A 17135-nucleotide genomic window follows, 5' to 3' on the forward strand; every position below is an offset into this window, starting at 1 on the left:
GTCAAGCCGTGGGATGTTCTTTACAGTTTGCATTTGTGAACACATCTCCTGCTCCAACGCCACCTCAAGATTGCTTTTTGGTTTTCTTTTTTTTTTTTTTTTTAATGACAGAAATTGAACAAAAAAAATGATTACTTTGGAATATCAGTTATTTTTAATATATTTCATTTACAAAAAGATCATTTTAGGTTTGCATTTTTGTTAAAACTATGAATAGTAACATTAATATACAAACTGAAGGAAAAAAACATCTTTAGTAAGTTGTGTGTCCTTCAACACAGCACCATCTTATTAGCGCTCAGTCAAAATGATAAAAATGTTCCCCAATGTACTTTCCTAGAATAGAGTATCCATTAGTGCAGGATATTTAGTAATAGCAAACTTCCTCCCTTGTTTGGTTTGAACAGATCATGTCTATTTCACAGCACGTGCATGACCAGAATTCGCAACTATGGGGTAGGGGGTGCTATAGTTTGTAGAGCAATTTATACTATTTGGAAAATTAGTTCAATTGAGAAAAACCTATGAGGATCCTCTTTAAGGCGGCCATAAATCGGAACTTTGACAGTTTTTAAGAGCGCTTTTCAAAATGAGACATATACATGACACAACACATCATTTGGGTGGGAAATAGAAATCCACAGGATCAGAGATTTGCAACTTTTTTTTTTTTGTCCTTGGCTGAGGGGGAGAAAAAAGCTGGCGACATGTTTACAGGCAGGGTTTGCTATGTTCTATCAAAAGGATGACATTCAGATCTCCTCTCCCTGCACCCAAAGTGTGTAAAAGCCATTGGGGGACAGAGCTCTTTTACATCTTTATACCCTCTTGCACAATATTATGCTTACACCTAAAGCATGTTTCAAGAGACTAGCAAAAAAAGAAATGAATCAATTTATTTCACAATTTATATTAAGGCATCCAACATGCATGAATGCATCTTTCCATAAAAAGACACTTGCATTAGAATGCTTAAAAACATTTCAAACTATGTAAAATGTGTCAAAGTGCGGTATGCCAAGATTCTTGACTTTTCTACAACCTGTTTGTTTGGATTGTCATGAAAACTATACATGGGGAAAAGTTAAAAGCCCTCTCTATCTCTCTAAAGTACCTCTAGTATTTCCCAAATGAGTACACACAACACTCCCCAGACCACATACCCCGTAGCAATAAAAGGGTGACAGTCATCACATTTGTTCAGTCAATTCATGTTATACCCAAGCAATCTTTGCTCTGGAAATTAAAAAAATTTATATTCCACAGGCGCAAAATGAGTTATTACTGCAAGTATTTCCTGTAATCCCAAATAGTGACTTGTTGGGCCTGCAGGCCGCATCCAAAGGACCAAAGCGCATTTGCAGTCTCAAGCATGGCAAGTTTGAATGCCTTCACCATTTGTAAGGAAGGTCTTTAACAAAAAAAAAAATGGTTGAGGTGTGACAATTAAAATAGGTATTATCCATCACTCATAGAAGCAGCATGGGAAGAGTTTTCTGCTGTTTGATTCCGGAGTCCATTTGAGTCATCAGAAAAAGGATATGGAGGTGCAGAAAAAGCCAACTTTCCCCAAAAAAAAAAACTAAAAAAAAGCCAAAAAAATGAAGTTAGGTTGTGAGGAATAGTGCTCAAACTTGTTTATTAAAATTTTAGGAGCCCAAATGGGTCCAATAGTCAGTGTGCAGACCAATCCTGATCTGAGTTTGTTTTATTTTTTTAGCTGTTGCTGGTGGCCGCAGATGGAGGCAACTCGATGACCACCTCAATCCCGGAACTAGCGCCGGAGCTAGCTAGGGCGCTACCGGTTCCATTCTTGTTGACGAGCGTCGTGGGCTGGCCAAAGTCAGTGGTTCGCAGCATGGCGAGGTGATGCGGGGAGAAGACGTGAGCCCTCGCGGCCGCCCCGGATTTAAACGAGACTTTGCAGGCATTGCAGCAGCCAGTCAGGGTCTCGCTTGGTGCCGACTGGCCGGTCGTTGGGGAAGCTGGCGATTCAGTGAATGTCAGCTGAACAGGTTTGGGCAGGATGGGACGATTGGCTTTGAGAGCGTTGTAATGCAGGTAACTTCCTGAGCTCACGTCCACCTTCCCACCACTTGATAGAGACTACAGTGCAGATGGAGAGGTGGGGAGACAAGAACAAAATAGAACGAATTAATATCATCACACCTTTTATTACCATAAATCAATTTGAAAATGCCTTACCAGTTTCTCTTGCTGCAGCCTCCAGCGCTTCTCCTTAGCTCTGGTGTTTTGGAACCAGATTTGGACCACCTTGAGGGGCAGGTTGAGGGCGGTGCCGAGGGCCTCGCACTCTATGGCATTCGGGTGGGCACAAGTCTCGTAGCAGGACTGCAGAATGTAAAGCTGCAAGCAGGACAAGTGCGTGCGTGGCCTGCGGCTGGAAGAGTGGCTGAGGAAGCTGTTTTCTGAGGAACTGGATTTACTCAAAACGGGGGTGGATGACCTTGCCACCTTGGCGGTATTCGGGATGTTTGGGCTGACTGGTGCGATGCTGGGAGTGGGAGGAGGAGGGATGGTACGAGTGTGAGTAGGAAGACCCAGTTGCTCCCTCGAGAGTGTGTTGATCTTGATCGGGACTTTAGCAGTCCAGTAATTCAGGCCGTTCTGTTTCTGGGGCAGCACAGGCCTATTGTTGATAGACGTCATCGTCATCTTCGGCACCATGCGGTTCGTTACCGGAGGACCCTTGTCATTCTCGTCCTCTTCCTCCTCATCCGTTTTTTCCTCCTCGCTCTCCTCCAACTGCTTCTGTTGATCCGGTCGTGGGGCGATGGTAACGGGGTCCTTGGGGGGTGCTAAAAGGATGGGGGTGTTGATGTTAGATGCAACTTTGACCGTGGTAACATTGCTGGTGGTTTCGAGCTTGGTCTTTGGCATTGCAGAGGCACCGCTGCTCACCACGGAGACGGCGGAAGAAGAAACCACCTCCTTGGGCTTGATCGGTACAGGCGTACATTTTTTCATCGCACCTGCAGGTTTGCCCTCCGTCCTGATGAGAGTGCGCACAATTGGCGCGGTGGTGATGCTTCCGGTGTTATTGGTGACGGGCTTGTTGGAAAAAATGGGTTTGGAAAGAGGCCAGGTGAATTTGATGAGGGGTTTACCGACCGCCGCCAGGGTTCCATCGCTGATGAATCGGACCTCACCCTTGCGTTCCCTCGCCCTCATGTTCTGGAACCATATCTGAACAACTTTCTTGGGAAGGTGAACCCATTCTGCAATCTGCTCAAACTCATTTTTCCCAGGGTTTGGATCTTTGAAGTAGCATCCGTACAGTATGTCAAGTTGTTCCGCTTGAATGATGGTCCTCGAGCGCCGCATATCGTGGTATCGTTTCCCTTTGGCCCTCCTCTGCTGTTGCTGCCCACGCTCCTTGTCCTTCTCATTGTCTTTTTCTTTATCTAAAAGCACTGCATTCGTTTTCTCGGCTGGCCTTGAGTAATGACTGGACTTTGTCAGGTTGTTGCTGTTGGCCAGAGTCATACAAGTGTTCGAAGAGGTCATGGTGGTGAGAGACTCAGGTTTAACCTGAACCACAACCAGACCTTGGGATGTGGGCCTCAGGCCGAGTCCATCCAGCAACTGCCCTTTCTGTACTGAAATTTTGTCAGCCTGAGAGGAGGATGAATTGTTTTTTCCCATACTCAGGTCCAGCGCAGTCTCACAATCACCACCATTGGACAAATATTGAGAAGCTTGGTTGATGGAAGAGAGGGATTGCGATAGAAGGGAACTGGAGAAACTGGTGACGTTAGATGGGTTAGTAAAGACGGGTACTTTGCTCCCAACTCCAACTAATGATGGTCCGAGCGAGAGGACGTAAGGGCTCAGGAATGGTGTGGAAAAAGGTGTGAGAGACAGAGGGAGGGAGTGAAGAGCGGCGCTTGGAATCTGGTCAATGGAAAAGGGCTGTGAACTTGGAGGATCCGCTTGGGCCTCCAGCTCAAGGTCCACATCCGGATCTTGTCTCTCTCGTTTCACTTCCACCTCATGTTCAAAATCCCCCTTCCGTTTTTTCTTCCTGGACCGATGGCTGCCTCCACCTTCGTCGTCGTCATCGTCGTCCTCTGCGTCCGAGAGGAAGACCGTTGTGGAGCGCAAGACTTTTCCTCCGATAACCCCTTTGTCACACTGGACCTCACGCTGCACTTCTTCTTTGACAGGGCTTTCAGGAGCCTCTCGAACACCTTCATTCTGACTTTCCTCATCTGTCACAATCACAGAGGTGTAGACCTCATTTTCCGAGTCAGAAGTCAGGCAGGAATCTCCCTGACCTTCCCTTCCTGAACTTTTCTGATGCCGCCGTCTACTTGTACTAGACAAATCCATTGCCTGGCTGCTGGCATCATCAGCATCCTCCTCCTCCTCCAGTTCTTCTTCTGCTATAACCAGCGAGTTTTCTTCATCATCATAGTCATTGTCGCTGCCTTGAGTGGCCCTCAGAGATCCCAACAAACCTTGCTGGTGTGCAAGCTCTGCTCTCTGTCTCTGTTTGGCATATCTGGCTTGGCAAAGCCATTTGCGCACCTCCTCCTCAGAAAGCCCCACCTCTCGTGCCAGCGCCTCACAGTCCTCACGGGGAGGACTTGCAGCATCCGCCTCGCTTCGTGATTCAAAGAAAGCCCAAAGAACCTCTGACTGAAACTCCGACAACACTGGAAGTTCTGGATAAACTGCTCCCAAGTTACTGCAACGAAGTCGAGACTGGTTGCTTAAGGCGACAGGGCTAGATTTTGGGGTACCAACAGAACCACTCGGACTGGCGGTTGCTTGTGATTTTTGAGGAGTGGAATCAGGGCTGAGCGTAAGGTTTAAATGTACAGGGCTGTAGCTTGAGTTGCTAGGCATTGATGGAGAGGGTGAGAGGTTGTTATGGACAGTCTTTGCCATGGCAACTGGGCAGGGACCTGGACTTTTGTCAACTTCCATGTCTACATGGTCAGTCAAGGTTTTGCTATCTGTTGGTGCCTTCCAAACGTCTTCGTTACTCTCAATCTTCTCTTTGCTTTCTGTATTAGGACAACTCTCTTCCTCGGGTTCCTCTGTCTTGATGCTAACCCCATCAAACATCTTTTCTTCGCCTGCCTCACTACTCTCTGGCTTAACGCTCTGCTTTTGTTGCTCTGGGGCTGCTGGTGTATTAGCTGGAACAGCAACAGGGGGCCACTGGTGCTGTAACATACTAAGTCTTTGGGTCAGGAGGGCTTGCTGTGCTGCGTTGAGACCCACAAATGGCACACACGGGGTAAGGAGCTGTCCTTGCTGGTTCTCGGGGCATTGCTGGGCTTGCTGGGCTTGGAGGCCATTCAGAATCAAGGGCATGACCATGTGAGGCTGAGGCACAATCTGAGCTGCGTCTGCACCACCGCCAGGCGCATACAGGGAGGGGATGAGGGGGTGTGAGAGAGCGCTCGGGCTGGATGTGAGGAGGGTGAGAAAGGCCGAGACCGCCTGAGCTGAGGCCACAGGTGGGGTGATGAGGGAGGGAGCCGCTTGTGAAGTTTGGATCTGCTCTGCATCTCCAGCTGTGGTCACCATCATGGTTCCGGGAGTAGCACAGTTGGTTGTGGTGGCGGCGGCCAACTGACTGCTTCCACTAGCAGTACTCACTGTGGTGTTTGGAGTACTGCTGGTGCTGCCTCCACTACTACTAAGGGTGACTGAGCTGTTTGCAGCACTCCTACTGCGGGTCTGATGCAAGACAGACTTCAGATGGCTCTCAAGGGTGATGGAATGATTGTATGAGACCCGACATACAGCACACTGGTAGGGTTTGTTTGAGACATACGGCCGAGAAACGGCAGCGGCGGAAGGAGATTGGGAGTCGGCTTCTCCACTTTGTATTGTTGTCATTTTCTGAATGTGCGAGGCTGAGTAATAATGAACACTCAGGGCAGTTCTGCTGGGAAACGTTTCCAGGCAGGCGCTGCATTTGAACGAGAGTGTGTTATTCTCACCAGGCACGCCGTTTTTACCAGCGGACTTTGGACTGCCGTCTCCTTCATTTTCAGACGCATTTTGCCGTTTGGCTTCTGGGATTTCATTTGCCTCATCTTCTGGCTGCGGTTCAGCTTCACCTCCCTCCTCATCTAACATTCTGTCTTCCTCCATCTCCTTATCTCGATGGGTAGCGTCTGAACTAGGCTGGTAGGGTTGTGAGGCAATGTCTTCAGATGGCCTCTCTGGTGTCCAAACTGCAGCTGAAGAAAAACAGACACACGAAATAAAGAGAATAAATGGCACATATTATTCAGTCAAAACAAGACATCCAGTAAAAACTCACGATGTGGTTCAAATTAAGAGATGTTTCGCCATTAATAATCCCTTATTACACTCAATCCTTCTACCAGGACAGCTTGAAAACGAATACAAGCACATCATTACCAGTGTTGGCAGTAACCGTGTTAAAAATACAGTCGTCCCTCGCCACTTCACCATTCGAATTTTGTGGCTTCACACTTTTTTTCAAAATATATATATTAATAGATCATTCTGTTTCGTGTTGAATGCGGCCTATTGGTCCGAAAATATCCATATTGAAGCAAATATTACGTATTTTTTGCATAAATTCAGAATTGCCAAGCATAAAAATGGCAAAATTAATTAAAATAACATATTTAAGACGTCCAGAAAATGCAGTCAAAGACGCTGTGAATCACATGTAGTATTCTACACTGGTCACACTAGGTGTCAGTAATGTTACTGTAATGTGCGGTGAGAGACAAGCGCCAGACTGGATTGCCAGAACTACAGGCTTTTATTGCAGGTCTGAATTATCACAACAATCAAAAATTAAAACACATATTTACAAGGTCGGAAACAGGATTTATATGCTCCAACTATGAAAGTATTCCATTTATAAATAAGGAATTACGAGGGATTACTGTAACAGCTGGTCAACTAAAAGTCAATTAAAATGACAGTACATAGGATAACACAACTTGGTGTTATCCTTTAGTAGTTTCCTTGAAACTACCTTTATTTAGGTTCAAAAAGTATCAAGTCTAATCTCACACTAAACAATTCGTATTATAATATTTTACTTGACAATTTTTTTTTTTTTTTTTTTTTTTTCTTCAGATGATCAAAAATGGAGGCCGCACAGTGGTCTAGTGGTTAGCATATTGGCCACACAGTCACAGTCAGGATCTCGGGAAGACCTGGATTCGGATCTCCGTTGGGCATTTCGATGTGGAGTTTGCATGTTCTCCCCGTGCGTGCGTGCGTTTTGTCCGGGTACTCCAGTTTCCTCCCACATTCCAAAAACATGCATGTTAGGTTAACTGGCGACTCTAAATTGTCCATAGATATGAATGAGAGTGTGAATGGTTGTTTGTCTATATGTGCCCTGCGATTGGCTGGCGACCAGTCCATGGTGTACCACGCCTCTCGCCCAAAGTCAGCTGTGATAGGCTCCAGCATACCCCGCGAGCCTAATGAGGAGAAGCGGTATAGAAAATGGACGGATGGATGATTAAAAATGATATAACAGTACAACTACTGTACGACGTAATAAACTAACTCTGCATAGCGCATTAGGCATCTATAATGCAACTTTCTCAGCAATAAAAAACAGCAGTAAACACAACATAGCAAAAAAATAATTGTGCAAATTGACTCGCCCATAGATGCCCCTTCAAGTTAATTGTGTTTTTAGTGGTGACAATCGCTCCACATGGTTTACAGTGCCTTGTTCCCCATAGTGTCAGCATGGTACTTACAATTACCATATTGCAGCACACGGCATCGTTTTTGCGGTGGAAACTCCAACTGCCCTACCTCAAAGACAGTAGTTCTGATTGAACCTCCTCTAGAACTCCCTCCCCACCACCTCGCCACCCCCACAAGCAGCTAAACTAGCTGTGATTGGATATATTCCCATATTGTCTCTACCGTCTACAAGATGGAATTACATACAGGGTCTCTACAGGTTTCAACATGTCTAATTGAAGTCTTTAAGGGCCATTCCCCAACCACACAGGCAAAAAAAGGACAAAAAAATAAATAAATTCTGACTGGGGTGCACAGGTACTTTAGCCCTGTTTTGTAGTTACGTTGTGGTGTCCTCAAAAATCAAAACATTTCAAAACCGTATTTAAGACATTTTAAGAGAGAGGAATAGAGGTTGTTGGCGAAATTATCAGTTGTCCGAAGCGGTCTGTGGAGTTAAGTGGCGTTTTCAGGACGGAAGTACCGGCACTACTTCAACATTTTGATGGAAAAAGCAAGAACATACATGTGAAGTGTACGTTATGTCCCACAGCAAAGCGTTTCTTGGCATCCGTTGTAACTCTAATCCCATAAAACATCAACGGTACAGCAAAGATAAATCCAAACTCTTACAGCACGCTACATCAGCCCGGAAGCACGACGACATTGTGGGACATGTCCAGCTGGGAAGAGGAGGATTTGGCGTTTCAGTGAATAAACCAACTTGGCATAAAGGTTCAGCTTCACAGAGGAGGAAAATGGTGGTAGAGGAAGTGCGCCGTCAGGAGGAGGCTGAAAGAGCGACGACCCGGTGGGTGGAACAGTTTTTTGGTCCTAAGGCGGGACCTTACTGCCTAGCTCATCTCCCTCCACTTTCCAGGCACTACTTTACTCATGATTGGACATGGGACACATCAGGGTGTCTAGTGTTGAAAGGCCAAAACACCCACTGAAAAGGTACACTACTGATGATGTGTCCCAAAATTTACATCCAAGTGTGCAACACTGCTCATTACTTCAGGCTGATGTTACTATATTGTTTTAATGACTTAGGGACTTACCTGAAGATATTAGAGCACCTTTTCTCTCTTCTTGCCTCGCCTCTCGTTTGAGAACAGACTGTCAAAAGAAAATAAAAAGGAGAGTGTCAGCAAATCCTACAACTGCTGTTAGATGCAAAGTATCTTTTCAATGGCGCTGAACTTGGGTGTGACTCATTGCTGTGTGGTTGGATTACACATAGCAGGCATGCTACGTCTTTAATTTTCAAATTACCCCTAAAGGCACACACATAGAAGACTGCTTTTATCCAACACCAAATTGTTGCGCTTGTGTGTAAAGATTTAAAATGATCACAAGTGGGACTGGCTAATGGTGGCAAGTAATTGCTTTGCTTTGAAATCCATCTCGTCTATATTTTGCAGGATTATTATAGCATCGCAAAAGCGCAACGCAGCACGCACACATTTCAGCAAACTACCGTCTTGTTTGTCACTGCTGTCAAACTCCCAACAATGCTCAATAATGCTCGTTGACATCCTAATGGTATTTGACAGTAAGCATTATTACATTTAGTGGGTTCCTCCAGCTGTCTAGAGGGCACCAATCTTCAAATGCCTTATATCCCGCCTCTTCCTGCTTTGAGTGCGCCAACGTAACACATGCACTAGTTATGTTTATTGTCAGCTAATGATAGCAGGCAAAGTTTAGCTACTCATGTTAGCTATCATTGAATGTATTGACCAGGGGTGTCCTCAGTGTTTTTTTAATTGACCCTCAGCAGTAATTTTATAAAAATAAAAGACAAAATACTAAGAGTAAAGTCATAATATTAAAGAGAAAAAATAATTATTAATTTCATTTATTAATTTTGTTATAATTCACTATAATAGGTTTTGACAAGGAGTCAAAATCAAGTCGGGGACTCAAACATGTACAGCAGATCTTATACACAGTCTGCAATAATCGCCGACTCGTCCCCTATTAAAATAATTCTTAGTTGCAGCGCTACTGCTTCAATTTTTTGATTTCAAAACATGTAATTTGGTCTCAAATGTCTCAGAATTGGAACCAGATAGTCAACATGTGAAATAGTTGCTTAAAAAAATAAAAATGTGCTCATTTAAATTAATTTGATTCATATTAGGCTGGATCAACATAAATGCAATTTTCATAAAAAGATGATTACTGTGCTGTTGTATTGGAATAGTCTTTTAATGTTTTGTATTTTACTATGTATACCAAAGAAACTGGCTAAGCTGCGGTGTTATTAGATATGAGTTATGAGAGTGTCAGTCAGGTTTGGCAGTGTCATACTTACGATGTCTAGCAGTTTGTCAAGACACGTCGGGAGCACGCTGTGTTGGTCGGTGAGGTGTTGAGACAGGGAGGCTCTGTCTGCTTGCCCTTTTTGGCACAAAGGGCACAGCCACTCCGCTGTCCCATTGCTATTGCTGCTCGCCTTCTCCCCAGACTCCTCCTAACAAATAAAAATTGTATTAAAACATATTCAAATTCAGGGTTCCTTACAATTTACAATTGTAATACACAGACTTCAACATCAAGCACACATTTGAACCAACAGTGTTCAATCAAACCATCATTTGTGATGTGACACCAGCATCTAAAAGAAGGGGTTCCAAACACATGAGTCCAAAAATCTAAAGCAGACTTTAGGTCGCGGGCCAAACCTACATTTTTATTTTTTATCCAGGCTCAAAAAAAAATAATATTTGGTATGGTAAGATTTTGAGAAAATGTCACATCGGCACTGACAAATAGAGAAGTAAGCAGCCTGTACACCTTTTGTCCCGGTGCCCCACGCTCAATACTTTGACAATGTCCATTTTTTAATACTTAACTTCATTTTTGACTGTCTTTTGCCTCTTTAAAAAAGTTATTTTGTACAGACAGGTTGTAATACTTTTAAGGTGGTGTCATTAAATCGTGTACAGTTAAACTATTGTTACTTTGAGTCCGAATCTGGCACCTTTAGTAACAATGCTTGTGCAATTAGTGCTACAGAATACTGGGGCCACTCAAGGACAGCAATGCTGTGTGTAGGCCCGCCATACTTCAAATGGCAAATAGCTCTACTTTATTTAGTCTGAGCATAGAGTGGTTAACTTTATACTTACATGACAGGAATGTTACTTCAAGCCTGCACAGTTAATTAAAATTTTAGGATGGCTCGGTTCTGTTGGGAAAGTTTTCACACATGAACACGTAGGAATTCAGCTCGTGCCATGGAACAAAGTGTGTTCAACTTTGAAGGTTTCCCTGTACTGAATCCATTCAAAGCTGGACCACAATTCTCACATACAACACTCCTTTCTATGGTTCATTTAGTACATCATTTGCAGATAAGATGGCAAGTACACACACAGTGTGGCATGCCATATAGAATAGGAGAATCCTATACAAGCAACTACAAAAAAAGGTGTTCCAATGTAAACAGGCTTGTTATTACACATTAGGTACACCTGCACAAGCTAACAACCAATTCAGTATTAAATCTCCTAAAGCTAGTCATCAGTGTCACAATACAATTGTATTAATACAGAATATCAACAATACAAAGCACAAACTTCACTGCCACACTGCGTGTGTCCATTTTAATACTGTATATTCCAACTATGCTTTTCAAACACGATCAAGTAACTTTTGTGTTGTCCTTTTTAAACATATAATCCCACACATTTACCACACAGCATAGGTGCATTTTAAAGGCTCCAAAATGCGACAAAGACAACACAAAACTTGCCCATGAGGCGAACTATCTCCATTGCAATCCTCACTTCCTCGTCATGCCAATTAGCAAGCTAGCAGGGTTGAATATGAATACACAACATTCGTACATCACCATCAGATTGTTTTAAAAAGCCACCAGTGTTGCAAACAAACGACAGACATAGTTTGATTGTCGTTCTGTGCGCTAATATTAGCTAATTAGCGAGCAGTCTAATTAGCTGCGCAGAGCAGACGTGAATCAATTAGCTAGCTAGCAAGCCCGAGTCCTACCGTCGCGTTACAGAGGTGTCTCTGGGCCGGTTTGCCGACAATTAATCAAGTATGGAAGCGGATACCTTTGCGAAAGCGTAATTAATTTTAAAAATTTGGTTGAAAACTGCGGTTAAAAAAGCCGATCGCTCGTAAACACAACGCGGAGTTCGAGTCGTGTCACTTTGCTAGCTATAGCCTGTTAGCTTGCCTGGGATAATTAAGCTCGGACGGGCGAGTCTCCTCTGCCTTGCTTGATCTCCAGGTGGTAACTGCTGCCACACAAAACACACACACACACCCAGGACAAGAAAACACGCTCGCCTTGGCTCCGGAACAAACACCTCGGGCTCTAGTTGTCGCCTTACCCCACTGATTGTGCCTCGCCGAGCGGGCATGTAGCGCTTGCACCGCCCGCCGCTTCCTGCTGCTGCTGCTCAACAGCGCAAATTGAGGCCTAGCCTGACTAAAGCCATTTAATTAATGAGCTTGGGCTCCGTTTACAGATGTGTTAGAAAACACTCCTCACCCCTCCTCCCCCTTGCAGACCTCCTTTTTGACGCGTCCTTGCTAACCAACCCCCCCTCCAGAAAAATCCTTTTAATCCCCCATGCCGTGCAACACATGCTCATCTAAAGTGTAAAATAAAAAAGCTTTTCGTAATTAAAACGCGTCGACGGTGGTTGTGGTGGGGGGGGGGGGGGGTTGTGTAATAAGAGCAGAGCAAAGCGAAACAGCAAAGAGAGCGACAGGGGTTGGTGTGCGGGAGGGGGAGAGAAAAGTTTGGAATTTAATGTTATATTGCTATAAAAGGTTAGTCAACGAGACAATCCGTCGATCGTCTATCGGTTGCAGGCCACTCACTATCTCTACCCCCCGCCCCCTTGCATCCGCAGCAGTTATCCGATCCGCGTTTAATGAAGTTGCCAGCAATTAGCTAATAATGCCTTTTTACCTGCATGGTCGCCCTCTCCAGCACACACACACACACTCTCCCTCATACACACATACACATACACACACATTCGTCCTCTGTGGATCCTCACAAGTGAAAAGTTTTCTTGCCTGTTCCCCCCTCCCTCCCTCTCATTCTCCCTCCCTCTCTCTCTCCCTCTTTCTCTCTCGCCCTCTCTCCTTCCCTCTAGTAAGCACTATGGGTGGGCGATACTGTACTTTTTGGCGTCGATACCATACGGACTGAATTCAGGGACACAGTTTCCGACACCGATAAGTTTTACTTGAGATTTTTCAAAATCATTAAATTATTCAGCCTTTAATTTTTTTACATTCACAATAAAACACAAAGCTGTTTTTTATTGTTGATTTTTGGTCGAATATCGTTTTCCTGATTATAGTCATGATCAACAAATGAAAGGCAAAACCACAAAAGCATTGAAGGATCTTGAACATTTTTAAGTATCAATTTCAGGAGCAGTACCAGCAATACTGACTCTGCATTTATTTAGCATTGGATCGTAATTTGCAGTATCGCCCAACCCTAAAGACCATTGGCTCTCATTCAGAAATCCTTTGGCTTTTTGCCTCCAATGCCCTCCTGTGTCCAACACCTTATTCCCCAAAGTAACAATATGGACTATAAAACACAGATATTTATCAGAATGAACATATTAAAAAACTGAAATATATCGATTTTATCGCGGCTGTACCAAATAGTGATACTACCATGGATAGGGATATTTGGATCGAACCCCAAGTAAACACACCACAGCTCCCCCACAAGGCTGATTGCTGACATTCAGAAGCGACATTAAATTACTTATGTAACCCCGCAGGGTATGTATATTTACTTAATGAGCAACGAAGTATCTAATTGCAGTATATATGTCATATTCAACATTCTGTCACTTCAAATAACACATAAAGCGACGTAATCAATGATGTATTAAACATATAAGTCAGAACTTGGCTCTACCTGCATTAAATATGCCCCATTTTTTAAAAAATGAATAAATATATACATCAAAAGAATACATACAGATTGCCTATACAGAGTAAATGTTCGTCCAACCCATGAGGTTGTGTAAACTTCACCATCTGTATGCGTCTGCGCTACTGGGACAGGAAGTGATGATGGTGATCCTGAAGGGCCTAATAGGTGTCCCTAATTGCGCCTGAGCAAAACTGACTTTGCTGACGTGGGGGAGCTGACAGCCGGAAATCAACCAAAGCCGATATTTTTATTTTTTGCTGTCTGGACTTCAACTTTGAAGGTGTGTGAGCATCTATGTAATAAACGGAGATGTTTACTAAACGGCGGTTATGATTGGCAAAGGCAGGTGCAGCAGCAGGAGCTACGGTTTAAATGCAAAACTGCAGTGTCCCTCGCCATATGTTATTGATGGTAGCTTTATTACTAAAGTGTGTGATCAATCAGTGGATAGTTGGAGCTAACGAGATGATCCACCTTCTAAGCATGTAAAAATCTTCATCTGCAGAGGAATTGTGGCTGTTTAATTAAATTCTCCAGTGGAAGTACCTGCAGTGTGTATTAATAGAAAAGTTTGTGATGCTGAGAGCTAAGCTAAGTGGCAAATGTTATTTTTGTGGTAGTAAATATAATGTCTGTTGTATTATGAGTGTATGTACAGTTGCAGTCAATATTATTCACCCCCACCGTCAATATGCAAATTGTGCAAACTTTCTCTAGCTGTGTTGAACAATTAAATTGTTTCTATTTAGTTGCTTTATTACAAACTACTGCTCATTTCTAAATTCGTAAGTATCAATTACAAAGGAGCGAGACATTTTGAGTGCAACTGTAGCTGTTATGGCTGTAGTATTTAAATAAATCTGGGTTTTGAGCTGAATTAATGTTAATGTTTTTTTCAGATGAGTATAGAAGTGGAGAGAAAGTTTTTATGCAGTGCAAACACACTGAAAACCCTGAAAGAAATTGGAGGTACGGTATGTTGCTGTTATTTCACGCAGATATTTAATTGTCTATTTTATATGACTTTATTTACAGTTTGTGCTGGTCAGCGCCAGTTTCACGACCAGTATTTTGACACGCCACAATTTCACCTGACTTTAAGAGACATGTGGCTGCGCAAACGCACAGGATGCTGGGAGCTCAAGTGTCCGACCACAAGAGTAAAAGGGGCGGAGGAGTCTGAAGCGTCTGCGCAATGTAGTCGCTATAAAGAGATAACCAATTTGAGTGATATTAAACTCAAGCTGAAAGAGGTTCTAAAGGATATTGGCGAAGATGTGACCAGCAGAAAACAGTTGTCCTGTGTGACTGAGAGCTGTCAACATGAGATTGACTCTGTACAAGACCAGTGTTGGGCAAGGAGCATGAATCTGTTCGTCTTTGCGGAGTTTACCACAGTGAGGCAGACATTCACTTTAAAAGAGGATGGCGTGCAAGTCGATCTCGACGAAGCAGACTTTGGCTACCGTGTGGGAGAGATAGAGGTCCTCATACCAGAGGGAGGAGATATGCAGGCCGCCATGGACAAGATTGAAAGAACAGCAAAGAAACTTGGTGAGCTCACTACTGAAACATCTGGTGTAATAACAGAGGAGTTGTCGCACTGTGTAAATACAGTAGAATGAACACTGGTATTGCAATAGGAAATAATGGAAATAGAAATATTTATTATTTTATTTTATTTTATTCATTCTTTATTACTAAGTAATACATACATATGATGGGAGGTAAATATCAGTAATTGCCGGAGACATTCTTTCCGTACATGTTGAATTATGCAAGTGTAAACATGTAATGTACTTCAGTGTAACTTTGCTACGCATGTTTAAAAAAATGCCATGACAGGCAACATTGTTAATATTAAGATGTAAAAACAATACAATATTTAAGGTGCACTCACACTGCTCTGCACACATCCGTGCTTTGGAATGTTTGCTTGTGATATCAGTTCATTGTTATTATTTCTCAGAAATAACTGCCGAGGGGAGATATCTCATTAATTATACAATACATCAAGGTCATGTGCTTGAGCATTTGCCATCAGGTTGAGGCCTGGTGGCACTCACACCAACCATACAAAGCTGCCACCCCATTAACATGGTATGTCATGTATACAGATAATCATAGCCAAAGTAAATGAGATGTTATTTACTTCTTTACAGGTTTGACTGGCGATCGGCAAGTTGACGGGAAAATGTCAGTTTACCTTCAAGTAAACTACCCAGAGCATTACGCAAGACTACTGAGTGAACACATTTTGTGAACGACTCACCACAGTTTCACACTGGCCGTCTTTGACGTGAGTCCTTGTCCAACCCGGCACAGATGAGGGAGAAGCGATCCTGTTCAGTAGAGTCAAGGGGACGTATTGTCTCCATGCCAGCACTGGCTGGGAGTATCCTGATGGGCACACCTGTGACAGTACAGGCAATAAAGCAACATAGTCAGCAGCAGTGGAATTATTTATTGTATTAAATTAAGAGCAAGCCATTAAATCTACACTGACTTCGCTTTCTCTTGTTTGGCTGTCTTTGTTGCAAGGTGTGGGTCCCTGCAGAACCGTTGCTGTTCACATGAGGATTACACTTAAAAAGGTGCCATAATGTAATCCTTATGCAATATTGTACTTGCATTTCTATGCAAATAACTTGTATTTACCCTATTGACACAATTATAAGAAGGTATTTTTCCCTAGAAAAAGTCTCAAAAGACTTGTCTTATAGTCAGAATCCAGCGTTTTATTCTTGCAAATTAACAGGTGGTACCAGAACACTTCTCCCCCAAGGGAGTCTGAGCTTTTCGTCCTGTCACTCGCACACAACGGTGACATGGAGACAAGAAGCTGATCACTGACTAGAGTTTTTGCAGTAGGTCCTTACAAATAGCACAATGCTCCCATCGTAAAGAGGATCTTTGACTAGTCACAGTAACAATGAAAGTTCAGGCAACATTTATAATTTCCCAAACTGTTCTTATTGTTGAGCAATATGGCTATCAGATTAAATGTTGATGTTATGTTATAAGCATTTCAAATCATGACCTTGTGATACTAATCAATCTGCTAGATAGCAGTTCATCAGTTAGCAGGGTTAGATACAGTATCTTAGACAGTAAATATTTACTTTCTTACCTGCTCAAAGTCGCTGGATTTCCCTGAATAAATTGATGGCACGGCATCGGATTTAAGAAGCCACCCCCTGGCAAAACCCATTGACTTTTGAAAGAAATTCCTAAAAGAATCTTTTGTAAAAATGCGTGCTACATACTCGGATGTTACAGGTTTTTGGTAGGAGCCTTGGTTGATTCCTGCAAATGAAATCCAACCATTTATTTCGAAGGTCTGTTTTTTTGGGTGCATTGTGACAGGAAGCGTCTAGGTGTGGGTTGCATCCATCAACAGCACATTTCCATTTCATATTTTATCTTTAGAAAACCTTAACGGTGGTTTTCA

At 43.3% G+C, this 17135-nt stretch overlaps 2 protein-coding genes across 7 annotated transcripts; one reads left to right on the forward strand and one right to left on the reverse strand.

Annotated features, from left to right (window-relative positions):
• Nucleotides 1-74: 74 nt before the first annotated feature.
• On the reverse strand, nt 75-12809 carry zfhx2 (zinc finger homeobox 2). 2 transcript variants are annotated; one of them, XM_054765927.1, is made up of 5 exons: nt 12689-12809; nt 10055-10213; nt 8796-8853; nt 2206-6224; nt 75-2106 (listed from the first exon to the last, which is right to left on the reverse strand). In XM_054765927.1, exons 1-5 carry the CDS (start codon nt 12692-12694, stop codon nt 1717-1719), a joined length of 4632 nt encoding a protein of 1543 aa, XP_054621902.1. In that variant the 5' UTR covers nt 12695-12809; the 3' UTR covers nt 75-1716. The 2 variants fall into 2 exon arrangements, with proteins under 2 accessions (XP_054621902.1, XP_054621901.1); XM_054765926.1 differs by lacking the exon at nt 12689-12809 and adding an exon at nt 12102-12672.
• Nucleotides 11730-16489, forward strand: thtpa (thiamine triphosphatase). Of its 5 annotated transcripts, none has more exons than XM_054765932.1 (4): nt 11731-11803; nt 14584-14653; nt 14720-15238; nt 15847-16488. In XM_054765932.1, the coding sequence occupies exons 2-4, from the start codon at nt 14584-14586 to the stop codon at nt 15945-15947; spliced, it is 690 nt and encodes a 229-aa protein (XP_054621907.1). In that variant the 5' UTR covers nt 11731-11803; the 3' UTR covers nt 15948-16488. The 5 variants fall into 5 exon arrangements, with proteins under 5 accessions (XP_054621905.1, XP_054621907.1, XP_054621906.1 ...); XM_054765931.1 differs by lacking the exon at nt 11731-11803 and adding an exon at nt 13820-13964; XM_054765930.1 differs by having other exon boundaries at nt 11730-11803; nt 14584-15238; nt 15847-16489.
• Nucleotides 16490-17135: the final 646 nt, after the last annotated feature.

This window comes from Dunckerocampus dactyliophorus, chromosome 21, assembly GCF_027744805.1.
Source record: "Dunckerocampus dactyliophorus isolate RoL2022-P2 chromosome 21, RoL_Ddac_1.1, whole genome shotgun sequence".
In the NCBI taxonomy this organism is placed as follows: Eukaryota; Metazoa; Chordata; class Actinopteri; order Syngnathiformes; family Syngnathidae; genus Dunckerocampus; species Dunckerocampus dactyliophorus.